The sequence below is a fragment of the Anas acuta genome, chromosome 15 (assembly GCF_963932015.1).
Source record: "Anas acuta chromosome 15, bAnaAcu1.1, whole genome shotgun sequence".
Lineage (NCBI taxonomy): Eukaryota > Metazoa > Chordata > Aves > Anseriformes > Anatidae > Anas > Anas acuta.
Window position 1 is genome coordinate 10104583 of NC_088993.1, and position 22990 is coordinate 10127572.

Below are 22990 nucleotides of genomic sequence, written 5' to 3' on the forward strand. Positions count from 1 at the left end.
GCTGGCTTAAAATACTGTCCTAAAGAAATCTAATGTATTTTTGAAAGCAATAAACCAGCACTTAATACAAAGTATGAGAATTTTTAGAAATACTTCAGTTTTCAAACTCAGCACAAATTTGTCTGTACTTTGTCTGTTTTTAATCGGGGATATTTTGCAGAGGTTCAGTTGTCTATAGGTTAGAAAGTATCTGTTCTCAAAATAGATTTTTGTACATTTCTGTGTTGCTTTATAGTAAACTAAGAAAAAAAAGCAAATGTGAAGTTTCTGATATCTAGACGCTTCATAAAAAATAGCACAGCTTATCAAAAAGACACTGACTGATTTTTCTTTTAATTTGGAGAAATGTCCTGCTCTCGGTGAAGGAAGTTTAGGAAAGCAAGTTTATGTCCGATGATCATTTTCAACCATGACATCATTTCCTCCTCCTTTTGAACAATAACTATTAAAACAATAGCTCTTGATGCTTGCCATATAACTCAATATTTGTGTTCTTTTCCATTACTGTCCAGGTATTTGTGCTTAGATACTCTTTTTCCTTATCTGACTTAAATGGGTAATTTCTAAGTATACTGTTATTTCATAGTAAGTGTGTTGTTCCATATGAATTTGAAGAAAAGACCATGCCATACCTTGCATTAAAATGGAGCAGATTTTTAGGATCAACAGCAGAGCCCTTAGACACCCTGGAGAAAGTTAAGGACAGGGAGAGGGGTTCTTGTGATAAACACAGCAGAAAATATCTATGAAAATAGGAAGAGAGCAAAGAGTAGAAAGAATCATGGAATTAATGAGACAACAGCAGAGGTAAATGATGAATTGTGATTAAGGTAACTGAAATCATAAAGGATGAGATCAGAATACTGTATTTGAATTTTGGCTAGACAAAAGTCATTAAAGACCCTTTACAAAGGGCAGCTCCAATAGAATAAACCAGTGGAAGATAAATGGAAGGAACAGTGGAAGAAAGGGAGGGACAGTAGAATTGACTGCGGTCAGTGTGGCACAGGGCTGGAGGAAGAGAGAGAATTCTGAGGGAGAATGAAGAATGTTTTTTATGAGAGGAACTAAAGGCCTTCGTGTTTTGAAGGTGAATGAAGAATGAGAAGGGAATGAGAAACGAAGTAGCAGAGCTGTTTAGAAATTGAAACTGGGGTAAGGCAGATTGCGTCATGGGACCAACTGAGGAATTCAAGGAAGAAATCAGAACAGAGATACCCATGCCTGGGAAGGAAGAATTATAGAATCAGAAGAGAAAGTTGGGAAAGGAAAGGGAAAAGGTTATGCTGAAAGTAGTCATTTGTGTAGGAAGGAAATCTTTCAAGATCTTATTTGGAAAGTGACATAGCAACTTAAACATTTCATTTAAAATAGACTTTTTTTTTTTCTTTACCATGTAGTGCAAAAACCTAGAAAAACTATCAGCTTCCAGATATATTTGCAGACTTCAAACTAACATCAATATGAGAACAGTCTGCAGAAGCTTCATTTTTAAGTTAGGAGTGAAAGAGACCTGTTAGGTTGTCCAGTGTATTCCCATGCTGAATTGTGTTTTTTTTTTTTTTTTTTTTTTTTTTTCCTACCATAATTTCTCCTGTGCTTTATCCTATCTGCTATCAGATGTCTCTGGGGAAAAGACTATTTTCTTAAATATCAGCTCTCATGAGACTTAAGTAATGCATTCATTTTTCAAAATTAAAACTGATCGATGTTTAACATTTTTATTATCATTACTATGATGTTTCATTCTGGTTGGCAATTGCAGAAAGAGGTTGCTGTAGCAGCCTCTGTAATCATAGAATCATTTAGGTTGGAAAAGACCTATAAGATCATCTAGTTCAGCCTTTAACCTATCATATGGAATATGTTTTATTTTAAAGTATGTTAGATCAGGGAAAGTGAATGGAAGAAGATCTTGTGATAACTTTGCAATCTCCTGATCCCTGATCACAAATATTTTTGTATGATTATTACAAAGCACATCATACTTAAGATGAAAAATGCAAAATGAATTCTGTTTATAATTAGTTCACAAAGACATCTGCGGATTAACAATGCACATTGTGCAGATATTTCCTGTGTTTATCCTGATTCACGTAGCATAGGAGGAATGTGTCAAAGACAGGTCAATTTATATCATTTTTTCCTTCTATAAATGTTCACTGCTGTGCAACTAAAGATTTAATTGACTGACAAAGTGAACTGTTTCCTGGCAAAAAAAATAACAAAAGAAAAAATGTTCAGATTGAATTCCTCCCTGATAAGCTCACTGAATCTGACAAGAATAAACTAAAATGAATTTGTTTCCTTTGATAACTGTTTTGACAACACTGCTCTGATTGCTGCAAATTTATTGCAAAGGAAAAACAATTTGCTTAAAACAGATTAAATTACAACTGCTAGATTAAATTGAATTTTGTTGTCAAAGTATAGAGTTTATTCTCTGAAAGAATTCACTGAGTAATGGGACCCAGTTTAGTACTGTAATTGAGAATAGCTGTATGAGAGTGATCAGACACTGTTGTTTTCAGCTTCTGTTCAAGTAAAAAATGTAAATTTATCATCTGAAATAAGCTGTAGAAATCTTTCCAGTGAAGGTTTTGGTCTCTTAAAGCTTAGGTGCTTGGCTTCTAGGAACAGTGCCTGGTATTATCCTGACAAGTGTGAAAATTCATTAGGGAGATGTGTGTTTCTACACAGCCAAGCACTGTAATGGAGCTCTGTATGAACCCTGAAGGTTTTTTTTGTCATGAAAGAGATCATAAAGACACATGGGGTTCAGGACTGATAGCTGTGTTGTCATGTTCAAAGCAGTTCTATTTCTTTTCTGTGGATGCCCAAGTGTATGTCTACCTATGATAAGATTCACCTTGGAAAGTAGATGTGTTCTGGGGAATTATCTAGGGCTGCCAAACAGTCTAACTGTATTCCTCACTATTGTCATCTCCTAGTTACGTGACTACCCCATGTCCTTCAGCATGCAGTCAGCACCTCATGTAACGTTTCACATCCACTCACTTGTGGCTGGAATTTAACAGTGACCATCAATTTATGCCATGTGCTAGTGTCCCAAACCATGAAGCTATATAGAGCACTTTTCTCCTCTATTTACATCTCCCAGATTTTTTTACTTCATACTCATGCAGCACAGAGAGTGACACGTATGATGAAGGTAGAATCAAGTCATCCTTCACGCATTAAATCTCTGATTACGTAGTTATTCTACTTTTCTTAGCAAGTGGCAGTATTTCCATCATTTCTTACATTTATTCAAAGCTTCAACCTCTTTCATGATATCTAGCAGTTTCACAAATGCATTTGACCAGGTTGAATTGTTTTCCTAAAAAGTAATAATTGCAGTTGAGTCCCCCATCTGGGGGGGTAATTGTTACCTTCTGGGTAGGGATAGCCTTTCTCTTTGCTAAACGGCTTTATTTTGATAAAGCACTCAATGCCTCTCTTCAACAGGGGCTAAGTATCTTCTGGCAATCACTGACAGGTTGTGTATGTCCATAACACATCTTGTGTAAGAGTGGCCTGGAAGAAACTAGATAAATTCTGTTATTCTGACCAGCAGTCTAGGTTGTGTTTTCTGTATCATGGCTACTCTGGTTTCTGAAATGCTGAATAAGCACCTGTAGTCATTTGTACACTTAATCTGCAAGGATGTAACGCAGAGAGGAAATCTCTAAGAAAAGAAAGGCTGTAATCAATTCTGTATCGATCAAAATTCATGCTTTGAATTTTGAACTCAAAAAGTATTTTATAGCATGTAGTGCAGTCCAGTTAAATAGGGCCTGGCTGTGTGACTCGCTAAGGATACCTAACTGCAAAGCATTTTGCCAAATTCCCCTTAGTGGTGAAGATATCTCCGAAGTGGGAACAAAGGGCACAATTATTTTGCTCCAAGACTCCAGACTTTGATTTTTTTTTGCCTGATTGCAATGTGTACAGTGTCTGTGATTGTTGTTGCATGTGCTTGGTTTGTGCCTTCTTTTCTGGACTACCCAGCGGATGATTTTGTCTGAGCAGCCATACAATACGCTGGGGGGGTGTCTAAGTATGCACAACGTGTTCAAGCTGGTTCCATGCAAGAGGAAACAATATTCATTGATGTTCTTTCTAAGTCTTGGAATCTATGAAGTATTTTAAGTATGATAACAGAGCTTTGAACAGAATGGCAAGTAATTTACAACAGATTTTCATATATGAGTTCTGTTAATTTCTTTGCAATGAGATTGCCACTAAGAAAGATTACCCTTCAGAGATATTTGTTATAGCTATACTGCAGCAAATATCAAGATAGTATATGTAAAATTTTCTCACTCATTTTTTGACTTGGCTTGAAAGCATTCCATAAAAGGTCTAAAATTTTGGCTGAGCCACTGGCTGTTGGCAGTAGCAATATTAAAGTAGACAGAGTAATGTACTGTATATTTTATTTAATAAAAGCAGTCAATTTAGCTTCTGTTCCTTTCCACTAGTAAAATCATGTGACCAATCCAAAGATAATAAATAATTTGAAACTATCTTCTGTCTTTAGAGAAAAAGGACGAAATTTATTGCCTGTGATTTCCTAACAGAGTGGTTATACAAGTAAGTTGATCATGGCTTTTACTATTAATTATGCCCAGTGATTCAAATACATTAATTTACAAATTGAATAGCTGCAATTTAAACTAAGTTGTTTTCTTTTTTTTTTTTTTTTTTTCCATTATCAGCCACAACCCAAAGAGGAAAGATGAGTCATTCACAGAATTCTTTTCCATTCCTTTTGTTAACAACTGGCTAAAGATCCAGTAAGTTATTGCAGTACTCAGAGTAACCTTTTATCTTTTTATTCTTTTCCTTCAGTTATTACAAAAAAGTAATAGAGCTTCAATGCATTATAATTTTCCCCTCTGAATGCCCATTATTGTGTGCAGCAGAGAACTATGTGATGCTTTCTAACTTTGCCATGCATTAGTTGCAAGGTATTTTGTACCGGCATTGTTCTCAGATAAATTGGTTTAGAATTCTTAAACATTTTAATTGTTGCAGAGTGTGGGACATTTGAATAGCCTGGTAGCATTGTGAATATCTTTCTCTTAAGGAACAAAGCAATGTTTTCAGTGTTGCTGTGGAAATATTTGAGGATACGTAGTCTAGAAATTCTTTCCCTAGCTGTAAGTAGCAGTTTTGAAAATACCTGTAATAATTCTTGGCATTAGAATGCATTTATGCTGATATTTATGACTTTGCATTTGAGAAATGAACATTTCTTTTGGCAGTCTCAGTCTTAGGTTCCTCATTATTACTGTAGAACCAAGCTACACATCAGTTTTGAGAAAATGTTACCGTCCTTGAGGTTACAGTTTGTTTTCAATCTAGCTGTTGTATGAGAAAAGAGAAGTAATATGCTACAGTGAGAGAATAAAAAAAAAAATGAAGGTTAGATTTGGAAGAATTTTTCTGTTAGAAAACTTAATTGGAGACTAGATTGGTGGTTGGTTAAAACTTAGAGATGAGCATCTTTGCAGGCATGTTTGTTTTATTATGCTACTTACGTGGAAATTGAGCTTTCTTGAACTTCTGTCATGTGAAATTTAGAGTAAAATCCTTTGGAGAAGCTTTAAGCTTTGAGTCAGAGTAAAGCTCATTGGCATTTACTGGTCTTTGGAGACAAATTGGTGATTGAGGCACAGTTACCTTTGGCTATCTTAGAGGTAGTCATGTAGTTAAAGCAGTGTAGGAAGCTTCTGAGCTTCTTTCTGTGATGACCCAGCTCATCTCAACTCTGTTACGTTCAGGTACCTGCTGCCACATCGTACTGCCCAGCCACTGTTGTTCAAACGTACCATTGATTGGACTCTTGTAATAGTTTCATTCTCTAAATTACTTGGCCTTGCCAACAAAATTCCTGTTTAATGCAGTAGGGTTGTCCTACTCATTTCTTAAGCATACTGAGGAGCCATTGGACAGTAAGGCAATTCTGATACCATCGAATTGTGAGGATGGACATCTGTACCTAAGATAACAAAGATCAGTTTTACAAACATTTCCTCTTGGAAGTAAAGGTGACCTAAGTTGTTCCCTGCTCTCTCCTGTTCTTCAGCATGCTTCTAGCCAGCCTAATATCACCCTGTTGGGGAGGATGCTTGGTTATTCTGATCAGGGACTTCCCCTGAGCTAGAAATGCCTCTGCCAAAATATGAGGGGTTTGTATAGCTATTTAAATTGTAGATCGTTTCTCCAATCTGGTTCACCTGGGAGCCAGGCAGGCCTTTGCATTGGCACAAATGAAAGATTAAAATGAAGGGCTTGGGGCAAGGTGAAGAGAACAAATGAGCCGGTAAGATATAGAGGTGGTAGCAGGAACTGCTTAAGTCAGCTTTGCCAACAAGAGAAATACACTGTGGAATCACAGCCTGAATGACTCATAGCTTCTGTTCGGACTTGGGCTCCTGAATAACATAGTGACGGATCCACAAGGACACTGAAGAGTCAGAGTCCTGTTTAAATTGATACACACTTGATCTGAAATCCTCTAAACAATTAGGCCTTTAAAAATAAATTACTAAAAATCAGCTTTTTGTGAACACATTAAAATTACAGATTTCTCAACAAGTATTGCTTATGAAGTAATCATTATTAGAGCAAACTGAAAGATTGCAATATTAAATGGGAATGAGAATGTATTATTATGTCCTGGATATGACATTTAAAATGTAATTGAATCTGTACATTTTATTGTCACTTCCATTTTTAACTGTAGTACAGGTTTTATGTTTTAATAGGATCAGAATATATGTAACAGAATATGCTAAAAATTGTTGGTCAGGTTTTCATGGGAAACATCCTTATTCCAACCTTTTAGATGGTATATTAAAGAAACAGAAGAAAAAGGTGTTGCTACAGGTTTAAGGAGTAAACTCTTCTGTTGATTTTTTAGTTACATGTCTGAATTTGAAAAGCATAATGGAAGGTCTGTTAAAGAGGAACATATTTCTGTACCGTATTAAAATAGGATTTATGATTGTGAAACCGTCTTTATGCTTAAAAATATATAAATAAATTAAAACAAAAAAAGAAGGTTAAATATTTCTTCTGCAGAGATCCAGCTTTTTTAATATATTCCATACTTGAGTATGACTTTTTTTGGCTCTCTTCCAGTGCCTCCAGTTTTTTCTTTGATGTTAATTTTTTTAAGAATAGTCAAAGCCACAGTCTTATGAGCCTCACTCACCATATGATGTGTTTCTAAATGAGATCTTGCAGCCTACTTTTTCTTCAAAAGGAGAGCCAAACACTGCATCAGCTTCCAGAATTTTGAATGCAAACATTGTAGCTTCAAAAGCTGGTTGTAGGTGAAGAAGTTTGTAAAATTACTTCAAATTTGTTTCCAGCTTTAGTATTTACAATAATTGCTATGACATCATTAGATAAAAGCCTTAGTATAGTTACCTTGTCTTCCATTGTGCCCCGTATCGTACCAAAAGCACTGACAAAATATTACATCCCATGGGAATCCTTGATTACTGAAGCAGATTTCAAAAACATGAGAAGGAGCAGCTTCAACGCTGACTGGTAATCTGCGTTTCACTTCCGGAAGAGCACAAAGCATTTGTATTGTCTTAAAGATACTTTAAGACAACACAATTTGTGTTGTCTAAAGCTGTACCTTTTAGAAGACAGAAAGCTGTAGTTTTAACAGGCAACTAACAAAAGTTTTTGGAAACTTACTGGCATACATACTGATGTCCCTATCCTACATTCAAGACCAATGATATAGTCAAATAAATAAATCTAATTAAAGTCTTGGATGTTTTTGCACTCCTTCTTTAAACATGCTAATGAGGAACACAGTTGCCTTTTGTCGGTATTTGCCAGTGGTGTTTCTGGTTGAATAGCAGTGAAGCTCAATCACAAGTAACCAGACTGTATATACTGAACCAGGGAGAAGGAAAGAGCTTGACCTGTGTTTATGCCCTGATCCTACTTCATCTTTGCTTTTCTACCATAGATAGGCTGAGATTTTGAGCATCACAGGAGTATCATTAGCCAACCCTCTTGAGTCTATTTAATAGAAGAAATAGGTAGAAAACAATTTTAAATAAAAATGTTCCACTGCTTTGAAAAATACTGGCATTATAAATGTCTGCTGTCACATGGATTTAATAATATGACAGTATCATTCAAGTTCATCTTCTAACTTACGTTCAGTGAAGGAAAATGGTGTATGGATCTGGGTTAGTAATAACTGTGTGTATTTTTCTGGCTGTTGCAGATTAGTCTTTGCTTATATTACAGGGATTACAGGAACTGAAGAAGCCTTTTATAAATAAACATTTGTTTGCAAGAGCTGATTTATCTGCATTTCCTCATTTTCTGTATAAAGATATTTACTTGATACTCAGTTCCGAAGGTCACATTTCCTGGTTTAATATCTGTGTATACTGAAACAAATGTGCAGGTATAGAGCAAATAAATTTATCATTGCTTCAATAAAGTGGCCAGATTATATTTATTTATTTATTTATAAATGATTACTAAATATGAAGTAGTGGCTTTTTGCCAAATATCTGCATATGAATTTATACGCATTGATTTTTTTTTCCCTTCATCCATTCCCAGTATTCTAATTAGACAAAGCGTGCTGGTCTCAGCTGCCTTTACAGTTGACTTCATTGTCAGTTCTCAGATGGCCAATAGGGGTAATTTTGCATGGGTGACTGATTTCTTTCTTTCCATAACATGCCCATTTTCTACAGGCTTTGCTTTCTGCACACTTGTATTTCACTGGTCTATGTCTAAACTAGCCTTTTTTAGTATAGATTTCATTTTCATGATGTTTTCTCTTTATTTTTCTCTTTATTTTTCTCTTAATAATTTGATCTTTACCTTTTTAGTGCAATGAGCAGCATCTTTACTTATTATAATAGAAAAATCCAACAAATATGTCTGTGTGGATTTTATTCTTTGTGGATCTAAGCAAAGAATTGAATTCTTCCACGTTACTGGAATGTCAAATTAATGAAGGAGAAAATATTTGATTTAAAAACAGTGTTTTGGAAAATTGCATTGTCAGAACTTATGTCACAAAGTTTATATATAAAATATTTATATTGCATAATGGTGTTTTATGAGGCTAAGGTTTTATGGCTACAAATCCTGATGCAGCACCATAACTTGCCTTAATTTATGTAAAGATTGTCAAAATGGCAATGAGAAAATTGAAACTGTATTAGTGGTTTGTGATGTCTTCCTAATGTTGCTGTTAGAGCACTAATTAGAGACTATTGATACTGCTGTTCATTGTTAATGTTCATAGGATATGAGGTCTGATTTAAAGTATACATACATAAATGAAAAATTCTCCACTGACATCAGTGGACTTTGGAATGGGTCTATGTTTGGTTTCCTTCAGTCCAGTGCTGCACTCTTAAAGAATGCATAAATATTGGTCCCACAAAGGAGAGAACTGAGGCAACAAAGGGAGAGCTGAGTTTTATCATTAAAATGGATAAGTTCTGCACATGTAGAGAGCATATTAAGGGGGAAGAAAGCCACTATAGTTTTCAGACAGAAACTAAGACAAAAGATACTTCTTGTGTTATTATTTTGGCTTCTTGCTGTGCTTTCTCTTCTTCTTCTTCTTCTTCTTTTGTTGTTCTCTTGTATTCTTGTTACCATTCACCTGTTCTACCTCATTCTCTGTTATATGACTCTGCGTCCTTACTTAGCAAATGTCTCATGTTAGTTCCATACCATATTTTCTTTTTACTACATCTTTCCTTCATTATAAATAGGTAGATAATTATATCAATAGTTTGTGTTAACAGATGCATACATATTATCATTATGACCACTTTGATAATATTTCTGAATGTATTTTTATAGTTTTATTATACTGCAATATTTTGGGGACAGTAACAGTTTATTTCTAAATGCCAATAACTTATCTAGATTTTTTTTTTTGCCACTACAGTTACGAATGATAATGGATGCACAAAATTGTCCCCATTCTAAAGCCTTTATGTATAAGTAGGTAATAACCTGAATGAAACTGTATGGAGTAGATATTTTTCCTAAATGCTTTGTGGTGAAAGGAAAGCAGGACTAAACTCTTGGGTTTTCCAGCACTGTGAATATGGAGGTGTGGAAGGGGTTGAATATTTCTAGCTGACACTAATGTATTTTACATTAGATTTATTCATCCTTTTATGTTATCAAAAACCATAAGATTAATCAAGGCTGAAGTTTGAATATTTTTTTTTGGTGATAGCAATTAAAAAGATGATTTAAAAGTGAAATGTTTGTTTCTTCACAATCTATTGCCTTTATGTTTGAGGGTTTTCAAAGTAAAAAGCATGAGCCAGCAAAGCCGTGGAAGATTCAGAGAACAGAAGCTGGCAAAAGGGGTAAAAATATTGTGTGTTTTTATTTTTTTATTCTTCATTTAGCTATTGACAGCATCAAGGAACTGTTACTTGGAGAAGGTGATAGAGAAGAGTTCAGACAGTTAGCAGGAGTCACACTTCAAAACGTCTGCTCATTTGCACTTCCTTTCTTCAGAAAGTTAAATTGGGTTATGCCCACATTCACAGTCCTTCAGAAATATGCCCTTCATATAATGCACAAAAATGTTTTCTTAATGAGGATTTTTTTTCTTCAAATGTTTTCTCTAATTATAGTGTGTTTAGATTACTGCAAAAGAAAACCAGTGGTTAGTGTTTTCTTTCTGACTGTCAGATGGTTGCGTTAATACTAATAATGTTAAGAGAGGTCTCAGTTCACACTCAATTTGGCCTGTGGAAATGTTCCAGGAGTATTTTTATCAAGTGTCTGTAGGAATCTTTCCCTGGAAACTTGTGAGGCTCATGCAGTGATACTGTAATATGTGGTTAATATATCTAATTGCTTTTAAATACCAGGTCAGATAAATCAGTATTTCAGTCTCACTTTCTGTCAGCAGTAGTCTTCCTGCTTTTTGGGTAGATATCACATACTTAATAGTATGTATAAGAAGAGATTCTATAGACTTTTTTTTTAAAAAAAAAAAACATTTATAGATTTTTTTTTTTTGCTATAATATTTCTAGATTCTCTGAGTTGGAATAAGAAATACTGGAAATTTAAAAGAAATCTACTTTGACAAATTTACAGAGAAAATCTTTTGATTGTTTAGGCCAACAATCAAAAGTACTTTCCAAACCTAATACTTTATCAGAATCCTTTTTTAAAAGTTAAGCAGATCACCATGTTCATCTATTTGCCTGTCTTGTATTTCTCCCTATTCTTTGGTCTGTTCTTTTGTCTTTTTAGATTATGAATTCTGTAGTGACTCTGTCATTGCATGTGTTCATACATGATATAAATATTCAAGAACAATAACCATCACAGTCAAATTAAAGGTGGAGTGGTTTGGGCTGTCATCTTGAAACTTCCAGGCCTCAGAGGGCCTGATGCTTGTTGTGAAGGGTTACTTCATTATTTCAAGAGACCAGCTTTCTGAAAAGAGAGAAAACCCTCATCATTTATTGACTGCACCTGGGTACTTCACTGTCACCTACACTCTGTCCTGTCACAGGTACTGGCACTCTGTAGCTAGCACAGTGGTCCTGCAGGCACCTTGCTGCAAGACTGGTGGTTTGATTTGGAGGTTTTCTGTTACTGTTAGGAAATGGATTGGGGAAAAAGAAAAAAAAAAAAAAAACAAAGAGCAATTACAAAATCCTGAATTACACATGGTGAATTTTTCCTTGATTATTATTATTATTATTATTATTTTTATTTCCTTTTCAAGGAAGGAGTTAGACCTATCTGTAGGACAGATGGGAGATTAGTGACAACTGAGGTTTTTGGACTTAGCTGCACAACCATACTGACTGTATACAGAGTCCATCGGTGTGACTGTGAGCCTGCTCCTGTTTGCTGACAAAAAGGAGCAGGTTCCTTGTCTGTTTTGCTGACAAGAAAATGGAGGTTCTTCCCCCTCCTTGAAAGTTCATTGAGAAACCCAGATTCTCTCCAGGAGAAGATGAGACACACATAGAATCATAGAATTTCATGAATTGGAAGGGACCCACAAGTCCAATTCCTGTCTCCACACAGGGCCACCTCAAAATCAGACCCTATGTCCGAGCGCATTGTCCAAATGCTCCTTGACCTCTGTCAGGCTTGGTGCCATGACCACTGCCCTGGGCAGCTGTCCTAGGGCCTGATCACTCACTGGGTGCAGAACCTTTCCCTAACCCCCAGCCTGACCCTCCCCTGTCCCAGCTCCATGCCATTCCCTCGGGGCCTGTCACTGTCCCCAGAGAGCAGAGCTCAGCGCCTGCCCCTCTGCTCCCCTTGTGAGGGAGCTGCAGGCCGCCATGAGGCCTACCCTTGGCCTGCTCTGGGCTGAGCAAACCAAGGGACTTTATAACTCTAGTGTTGCTCTAACAGCAATTGTCTGTCAGTTATGGCACAGAGCCGGTATACTTGTTTCTTGTTACCATGTTTTAACAGGAAAGGAACTAGTATGGTTAGTCCATCTTCATGTTGTTGTTTTTTTTTTTTTGACTGTAGTCTGCCCAGGATAAGAGAATTTTTATGGATACTTTGTGCCTTCAGTAAGAACGTCTTTCAGTACCTCATACATCTATTTAATGCAAGCCTTTTTTATTTCTTCTGGGTGCTAAATTCCACCTGCATAATGTACTGTAATTAGTAAGTATTGCACATAATCAGGATCTGTAAAATCTTGATTGCTCAGAAAGCAAGAAACGTTTATTGGCATTTAACTGTCCTCTGGTCAGTGCCTGCTTTATTTAAGTTTGACAAAATATATACTTCAGAAAAAACATGTTATTGATACTTTTTTACAGGTGCAACTTACTTTATTCAATATATGATAGATATCAAAATAGATATTAAAATGTTTAGTGTGTGGACATTTAAGAGTGTGCATAATCAAAGACCGAATAAGCAGAATATAGCTACTGTGCATTTTACTGTCAGTTTTAATCTTCTTGGAGTCATACAGCTGTCTTCTGCCACAAATGACATATTCCCTCTTTTCCTTGTTCACTGCTGATGGGTGATTACCTCTGCTCAGATTCTATTTTTATTTGACCTGAAGCCAATTGCATATATTCTCTTAGATAAGAATGGACCTGACATGACTTCTGTTCTCTAAAGCCACCCTGCTGAAATGATTGATATTTGCCAGTGCATGTCATACTGAAAATTAAGTCCCATTTTTTATGCTTGATTTTATATTGGTTTCTCAAATTTAGTGTGGGAGTCTGAACTACATACTTTTATAATTTATAAATGAAAGCAATGCAATGCTAGAGTTGGCCTTGCAGATGTATTCCTTCTTAGGAAAGTTCAGTGTCTTTGAAATAACTGCTGTAAAATATGTAGGTCTTCCTGTGATTTTTACACTCTAAGATATGGTTTTCAAAAAGATCAAAAATAGAACAGTGAATGAAGGCCTATCAGCCAAACCAGCACAGTCCAACTTCATATTTTTAAGTCTGATTATAGAAGGAGTTAGCTCAGGAAGCCTTGCTTATCTAGCACTTATAAATTCCCTTGAGCGGTAGAAATGCTAATTAATGTTCACAGAACTAAAACTGTTTAGCTTAATGGAAGGACCTCTTTTTATTTTTGCCTTATTTCCACTCTTCCAAACAGACTGAGTTTTTCTTTCACATTGAAATAAATGTAGGCCAAAACCCAGCTGACATGACGATGAGACCAATTTAGCTGAGTGTACTGACTCAAACGGTGTAGTCAGTAGAGCGCTAGATAACAGTTAAGATTGTGCTCAAAGTTGAAGTGTTCCTTCAGTGAAGACAAGCCCTAAGAGAAAGGCCTTGGAGAGCATAGGAAGCTTACTAGGGCAGAGACTAATAGAAATTAAATTAAGTGAAAGGAAAATGTAAGCTGTCAAGCCTCCTAGCCTAAGCTGGAATATACTTATATTTCCTAAAGAAACAGAAGTAATGCTTTAGCCAGTAAGTGCAGAACTGGATGAATAGCTTGTTTATCTGTGGTCTTTGTAGGATATGCGTCTTTATTATATAAATATTATAAATAATATTCCTTCAGAGTTTGCATATGTCACTAGTTTTGTTCAAGTAGGCATACTTTAAGACTAATACTGATAAAAACATATTTGGAGTTGAATCCAAGTGATTGCTGAGTCCAAACTCATGTTGTGGTCTTCCAAGTCAAAGCTGTGATCAGTCCGTGTCCCATGCAGGGAGAGTGTCACCATTCTAACATTGTGCCAAGCCTACTGCTTATAAATGGTGTTTTCATAAATAGTAACATTACTGCTCTATATTTCTCTATTGGCTTTAAAGACTATATATTATATTCATTATAAAAGAAATCCATATAAATTAATGTAATTTCCTCTTCCAGATAGATGTGTTTTGATCAATGTATGTGAGAAATAAATTAACATCCATAGAAAATGTTTTTTTGCAAAGCACGGCTTGATACTGTGATTTGAATTTTTGTTAGCGATGGCTGAAATGTAATTATAGTTTCTCATTAAAAATAGCTGCAACAGAATCACCAGAAATGCTCTCAATTACTGTATATTGTGGCTGAAAATTGTTAACTTTACATATCTGTTCCTTTCTTTTATCACCAAGTGATGTGTATACATTATCAAAAGTAAAATTTCAGCCTTTTAAGAGCTCCTTTAGATGTTTCTGAGCATGGAAGCATGTTTATGCCTACACAATTATCTTTTTTTTTCATTTTTCAGTACATTTCACTTTTAACTGAAATTATAGGGTAGCTGAATGGACTAAAAAGTATTTACATTGTACGACTTTAATAATTAAGTTATAAACATTTATGTGATAAATTTGTTCATTGTTGCATGCACATTAGAACCTTCTCTGTTTTACAAATGGCATGTCTCTGTCTCTCACTCCCTTCCCACCACCACCCCAAACTCTACCATAGTGGTAGGAATTTAAAATCCATGTAGAAGAGCAAGAAAGATTACTGCATTTGATATGCTATTTGTATATTACTGTTTTAAGGAAGAAGTGATTGTAGTGTACAAAAGATATATTTTTAAAGGAGGTATTCTTTGCACCTTTTATCTCAGTATCTCAGAGCAATAAGATATTTTAACTTTCAAGCACCTGAACAACCTTTCTCTTTTTGTGTAAAATATATTGCTAAAGAAGAAAGTCATTTACTTGTAAGGGCTGTCTTTTACAAAATCTTATTTTTTTTAAATGTATTTTTTACTTTTTTAGTCCTAGGCGACCAATGCCTCTGTCTCTCCACCTATCAGAAGAAGAAGCATGCATAATAATTCAGTCGTTCTGGAGAGGTTATCGGGTAAGAGTAATCTATAATTACTTTGCTTGATGTTGAATTTGTAGGACTGTGAAGGCCGTAGGGAAAATCCTTACATAAATTTTAAGTAGGGGATACTATAAATAGCTGTTGAGACCCTCATGGTTCATTGGCTTTGGATGTTGCTTATGCCTTATGCCTGGTGACTACAATTTCTTCACAGGCATTTATGCTGATGTAATCGCCCCGTTTTCCTCATAAAATCCACTGAAGGTTGGAATATTATTTTTTTTATGAGTTGATCTTTGGCTAGTTGCTAAAGTGTTACTTGGCTTCATTCAGGGATATTTAAGTGAGTGTAGAGGTACACAAAGAGGACTGGTGAGGTCTGTACAGAAATAGAAGCATATAGAAATAAAGATAAAAATGAGACAAAGAACAAGACAGGAGATACAGGAAAGGAATGAAGGCTGTTATTCAAGGTTATTCAACAAAATGGTAAGCAGGTATGGCAAGCCATACTAGTAATATAGCACTAATGCAGTCTCCAATTTAAGGGGGAAAAGAGAGGAACATAAATTAATTATGAAGAAGATTGGCTCATACTACTATTTTGGAGTGCGACAGCAGTGCTAAGCCTAGGGTAGGATCTAAATGATTTTGAAAATGCTGAAAAGATTCTGGAAGTCTTTCTTTGAAAGGCTCTAACACCTTCATGCTTTGCGAAAAAATGGACTTAAAATCCATGTGACAAAAGAAGCGTCTTTGACTGCCTTTTTCAAAATTTAAGGTTGTAAAAAGCTTCCAGCTATAGCATTAGTTTCATTGTGTTGGACAGTAAGGTATCTCTGTCTCTACAACAGGTGTTCTTTAAATCACAATCAGAACAAAACATTCTCTGTTAAGTTCTTTACTATTTTAACAAGCATGAATACATAAGAGTTGCTACTCTAATGTGCCAGGCAGACAAAGATGACGAAATAATCCTGAAATGATCTTCTTGACTGATAGATTTTTATGACACTTGCTGTTTTTCGTTTTCCTTGATTTTTTGTTTTTTTCTGAACAGAGATGATGACACTAACATTAATTAGCATTGACAATATCACTGCAGGCATCCTCACAGTGGATTATTGCAAAGGCAAACATCCAGTAACAGTTCCATTAGAGCTGAGCAGTGCAAGGTTGCTCAGATACCTCGTGCTTCAACCGAAGGTTCCAAAGGGCACTGTCCCTTCTCACTGTGTTAAATTTAGAATGATAAATACTATGGTGAAAATTTTAAACCAGTTCCTAGAAATGAGAGGGTAACTATAGCTTTAAAAAGCAGAAGACAGAGAAAATAACTCAGACTATGAAATTAGCTGTTACATGTTTTAGCTTCTTATAGCTCAAAGAACTTGGGCTTTTAAAAATTAACATTAAAATCTGAATATAAAGTCAAAATCATTAGTAACAAGTTATTACACAGGGTGACATGTTATTTTTGATTTAAATGAGAATTCATCATAGTAATGATAAAGTAGATTCTGAAAAAATAGAAAATATTTCAGATGATATGCTTTTAAAAGAAGTATCCCAGACATGAACCTTGTAATTTATTTTATTTTATTTTATTCTTAAATGATGTCATATAAAGTGTGAGAAACCACAGCTGATAATTTTTCACTGACACATCTTGTATGGAATCTCCATTTTTGAGATACTTTGTTAGCCGTATTGATCTAGGCAGTAGACTTTATTTAGTCATACAACTGACGGAGCATTGCATCTTTGCATGGACATTTCACTTGTTTCTGCCACATGTAGCTGTCCGCATGTGCCAGTATCAAAACCACATGAGATTCAGCAAAAACAAGGTGTCAGGCAGTAAGGATTTTTTTATGTGAAGAAAAAAAAACCATAGGTATAGGATATTGAGCACTTTCTGATAATAAAAAGTTAATTAAAAGTGTACATACCTCCTTATCTGAAGCAGGTTTCAGAAAAATACTTGTTGTGGTAATAATAATTAATGGCTGTCATCCACAAAGCCTTTGCTAGAATCTTTCATACAAAGACATTTATTAGTACTTATTTCAAGTTTAATCAAGAATTAAATCCCATAATAAAAAGCAGTGTTAGCTACAGAAGCATTAGGCTGCACTCTGAAACACAAACAGCAATCCAATTACTTTTATAACCATTTTCTGGTAAAAAGGAGAAAGCTAATTAGATTGCAGAATGTTATATAGGACCTAAGCAGAAGAAAGCTACCAAGAAGTGGTAGTAGCTGTTGTGTGACCCTAACGGGAAAGGTTTCTGGGTGTCGAACTTGTCATAAAGAAAGGTGTAGGGGGTTTTGAGCAAAAAGGCAATTTGCTGTTGCCACGTCCATTGTGATTGTGGAAATCTTGTGCTTGATTTACAAATACAAAGGCTTGCTCCAAAGAAACTTTAATTAAAATTATCTGTTTCCCATCCCTGGCAGAAACTGTCTTGAAGTTCCAGGACTAAATAACATAATATTGGGTAGCCACTGTAGTCCAAAGGAGTAATGATAATGTCATTTGTTGCATGTGTATATATGAGACACAAGAACAGTCTGGCATAGTACTCTGAGGAGATCAGAAGGGAAGATGTCATCTTGAGAGGTCTCTTTGAGGCAAGAAAGAACAGCTGGAATAAGGCTTTTGACAGCTCTTTCATCAGATTTTTCTCTTTACTTCTCACATCCTCTTTTATTGATGTTCCATTCATCTGTCATGGGCCAAGGCAGTACTCCAATATCTGATGAAAACCCTTGATTGGTAGATATCAATTTTCCAGGCACTTCTCCAATTCAAGAAAATGTATTTCTTCACTCTTCTACTGCTGAATCTGTGCTTAGTGCCATTTATTCTCTGGGGTCTTTTTAATATTTACAATTTGCGTAACTATTCTAGGCAGAAGGAATTTTTCATTAATAGAATTTTCTCTAATGATTCTGTCCAAAGCTTTAGTGTTATCCTTCCATAGTACTATCCTTTCTTATATACAAGAATATGTTGTGACGTATTCTTGCCTAGCATTGAACACAGGAGCTTAGACTGGACAGCATTACAAAAATATTCAGTGCTCTTTTGTGTATAAATATTGTTTGAGCAAAAATTAAATCCAAAATGAAGCAGGTTTATCTTTATATCTTACGAAGTGTTCTCGTGCTTTTGCTGTCATAATTTATTTTCCTTTCCAGCAAGGTGTGGTGACTAGCAAAGGCTCAAACCCAGAAGGTCACGCAAATATTTGCCATTCTTAACAGCAAGTGTAGATTCAGTCGGGTGACTTGGGTTTTTAAAGAGACACATTATTTCTCTCAGTTCTTTGTTAGACTCCTTTAGTGCTTCATGCTTTGTTGATCTGCAGGAGAGTCATCAGTTGTTTGGACAAGATTTGAACCTTAGATTACTTACCTGAGATTTGGTTGATGAGTCATGGCTTTTTAATTGTGCTAGAATTGTACTCTGATTTACAAAATAGAGGCTACTTTCTGCTAAATTATCAGAGCTATGCTAAATTAGAGTTTGTTAAGAATATTTGGAATGCGTGGATAGGATTCCGTTAAGTTCCTATCACCTGTTTTACTGAAAGTGACAGATTTGCATTCCTTTTTCTTACACATTTCTAAAAATCTGGGAGCTCATGTTCACTACTTGGTTTTGATATTGGACCTTGCAGTATTTTAAGATATTAATATATTGTATTTTTTTGAAACATTATTTGATGGTTTAATTAAAAAATAATTTGATTTTTTTTAGCTAGTAACATTAAATTAATGTTGGTTTGTTATAAATTTTTGAAATTTTATATTAACCTTGAAAGAACTAAATATATCTTTTATAGAAGATAATACATACCTGTATTAGTATAATGGGATATTTTAAGAGGCCTGAGAGGTATCTGATGTCAAGTCACTAAGTAAAAGTCTTCCCTGTCTGTATTGATCCCATAACCTTGCATTGTATTTCTGCTCTGTCAATGCACTGAAATATATATCTGAAATATGGCAAGTTATCTTCTTAAAATTGGATTGAAAACTGCTCTTGGAGTACATTTGCTGTCTGCTGCTTTCATGGTTGCACCACAAAGGAGAAATTCTGTGTGGAAAGAATACTTTTGCTAAATAATTTATATTGTTTTGATTGATGTTTTTAACAAGTGGAAAACTGCATCCTCTTTTGCACTGTGTGCATTTCAGGAAAGCATGGGAAAACTGGGATGTAATGGAGTAGAGTAATAGTGTTCAAATCACACAGCAAACTCATTACCATGTCATGTAAGAATAAAATAAATGTAAGAAAGTCACTAGAAAATTTAAGTAGTCAGCTTCATGAAAGTAGAAACATGTCTAGGAGAAACCAAGCTTATTGCTGCTTGTTTCGACCATGTTACTCAATTTCAGCCTGAATAACTAGGACGTTAAGTCCTAAAACGTAATGGTATTTCATCTATGTAACAATTAGAAGAAAAAAAAAACACACAGAAACTCCATTTTAAATAATGTTATTATAATTTGAATGTGACTCTAAGAGAATAAACACTTCCCATTGTTTAAGCAAATACTAGCATGTCTCCTTCCTGCTGTTGTCCAAGGGATGGTATCTCTTCTGCATTTTTGCTCGAACGCTGGAGATAGTAATTGTGTGAATGCCAAGGTATATGACAGGCAACATACTGCTATTTAATCCAGTCTTGCTTAGAGCAAGTTTAAGTAGACTGGTAAAAGCTAAGTTCTTTCTTATGTTAGTAGAATCCATACCAGTACAAAAGCAATAAAAGAGGAATTCAACTTAAATGGGGACAAGGCTTGTGACTATTGTCATTTTATATGGAAGCAGGATTAGGCTCTTCATAGGGGTGATTGCCAAAGAATGGATACCATGTAATGCATTCCAATTACTTTAAATAACAGATTAATGGCTCTCCTGTTTGTGAAAATTCTGTGGCTGAGATTGTCAGTAAGCCTATTTGCAGCTGGTAGCAGGTGTGAATCAATTTGCTGGAATAAATTTCCTGCTGTATGACCCTTCATGTGCCTCTTCTGTTCTATTATGTTGGTCAATGGGCTGGTTTTATAGTGTTGTGGTTTTCTAAAGGCACTAATACCCTTCAGTATAATGCTTTAAATTTTAATTAACTCAAAGAATGAGTGTCTCACTGCAATCACATTCTCAGGAGTCCTTGGTAATCAAAATGATCCCCTAATTGGCATATTTATGTTTTCAAAGGAGTTTGTCAATTATGTGGCTTTTATTTCTGTTTAAGCTGAAAACTGTAAACCTCTGGGATCACACTTTTATATCAAGCACTGCAAAAAGGACGTATGTCACATATTTGCCTAGCCACAGAAAAAATACCTCTTGTCATACCTCTTGTCATCCTGGGTAACACAAATGTACATAATTTTAGTTGCATATTCTGTTTTCCTTTTCCAGGTCCGCTGTGATAAGGAAGTACAAGAGCTACGTCAGTGGCAAAAGCAGTTCAGAGAGGAAGAACACATTTCGGAAAGAGTGGAAGAATTCTGGACTGAGCAGGAAGACAAAGGTAAGTGGATTAAATTACTGTAATAATTTTTTTTTTTTTACATTAAATGTTTAATTGTTATACTTCAAGTTGTATTAAGAAATAAGACACACAGTGGATCACTGATCATGAGTGACAAAAGAAGGCAATGTCTGGCAGAAACGCCTGGTATGTCTTTACAGTTACTATGTAAGTTAGTTGCTTGTCTAGCGGAAAGTGCCAATGGAAAGTATGATACTGGGCCAAAGCTCAGTAACTTCACGGGACTATGGTGATGTGGTGGCACAGTATTTGCTAGGCAGGATTAAAATTCTACCAGGTATGCAACATTCGAGTACTGTTTTTTATCAGACAGGTTGTGTTGTAGTTTTTCTGAACTGCAGTATTTCTATCTGGTAAATGTTCTACTGGCATTTTCCTCTAGTTGTTTATAACAGAAGTTGGCCTGTACTGTTCTTACAGTATTTGCTGAGGGATATGAGGCCAGGTTGCTTTAAGAACCAGCACTGCACCGTTTCCTTTTTGCTCTGATTGTGGACAAGGCCTTACTGACAGGGCTGGAGTTATTCTTTACTTACTCAGACACAGTGGTATAATAATGATTTTTCTGTGCCTGCTCTCTTTGTCTAATAACAACGCAGGAGGATTTGCCAGCTCCTCAACCAGTCTACGTTTTTTCAGCCTCTGTGGCTGGACTCATATGTGATACTACACGTAGGGCTGTGAATTACAAGTCAGTAGAAGAGGTCGTTCAGCTATATGGCTCGTGAGCTCTTGAGAGGGAAAATTCTGTTTTACCAGTCACCATTGTTTGGTCCTTCATTCTGACCTGCCAGAATGGCTGTCCCACCCCGTATCTATTGCATCAATTTCAGCCGTTGTGTAAGTGCACCATGGCTTTGGATCAGTGAGAGGTTTTAGTGTTAGTTTCCTACGACATCGTTTTCATGTGACCCCTGTATGTACCACAACAGAGGAATTGAGCTGGGGGAGAGAGGGATAATCCCTTTCAGAAGCCCACAGCTTGGTTAAACGGAGCAGAATTTGAGGTGGTATTCTCATAGCTGGTTACTGTTCACAGCTGAAGAAATGCCAGCCTCCAGATGATTGGTAGGAGCTAACAGTCAGTGGCAAGTATTAGACCTCCTCAGATCAGACCACAAAAGGGTCAATGGCCTAATTCTGAATTTGTGGGGCTTCACTGGGAAAAGAGAGATTTACGTTTGAATTCTTGTAGGGTAAGGGAGTTTAGAATCAGTTTTCTGTGAAAGTTTTTAAAAATACTGAGAGCTGGTCAGTTAGATACCAATTATCCAGAAAAATCAACTCTGGATTTCAAGAGGCAGAAAATTGCTGATGCGCAATCTGGAATTGGGCAGCTTCATCATAACGGGTTGCCTTTGGTCTCAGTGTTGTCAAATGACCTAGGCATTTTTACTGAAGCACTGCATATTTGTAGGTTAGCGTTTGGAGCTGTTTCTCTTCGCTGCGTCTCCAGGCCTTGTCACTGCTTTCTTGGTTAGACTTCTTGAGCAACATGCACAATTTCTAGACATTTAAAGTCCAAGCTGAGACATGGAATTTTTCCAACTGCGGCTTCATTCAAATGTTGTTTCTTTCACTATTTTGTATGCAAGCTAATTCTTCTTCTAAATTATGTGAAGTTATTGTATTCATGCACAGATACAAAATAGGGTATTCTGGAATTGAGTGCTTGACATTCTCACTGTATGCTTTGTTTTAGAAACTACAGTAAGGATGTCCTTACACAAAGAGTACTTATTAATATCACTGCTGGAGCAATTAGGGCTTGTTGTATATAATTAGTCTTGCAGTTCTTCAGTAACTTTAGTCGTCAAACCTTTTATGGCTACTGCTAATTTCAAAATCGTCCTGCTTTTTAATAAATGATACAATGAAACTTTTCTACCAAGCAGTTTAATTATAAAATAGTCCATGCTCAGTAAATGCCAAAGGAATTAATAGCAGTCAGGTCATTAACCTAATGCACTGCAATTATTCTTTCACTTTTTATTGTGCATCCAGTCTATCTATCCAGTCACAAGTAGATCAGGCTTAAAAGGATGACATGAAAGTTCCAAACATTTCCCTTTGTGCTTGTAATCTTATGTAGAAAAGTTTGCCTA

The 22990-nt window shown here is 35.7% G+C and overlaps 1 protein-coding gene across 4 annotated transcripts in view; it reads left to right on the forward strand.

The window, feature by feature from the left end:
* IQCK (IQ motif containing K) overlaps positions 1–22990 on the forward strand; it is a 58433-nt gene that overhangs the window by 11016 nt on the left and 24427 nt on the right. For all 4 annotated transcript variants that reach the window (XM_068698924.1, XM_068698923.1, XM_068698925.1 and 1 more), the window contains 4 exons: positions 4544–4596; positions 4722–4799; positions 15257–15341; positions 20753–20864. In XM_068698924.1, the coding sequence (XP_068555025.1) occupies positions 4544–4596; positions 4722–4799; positions 15257–15341; positions 20753–20864 (328 nt within the window). The remainder of the gene's footprint in view (positions 1–4543; positions 4597–4721; positions 4800–15256; positions 15342–20752; positions 20865–22990) is intronic.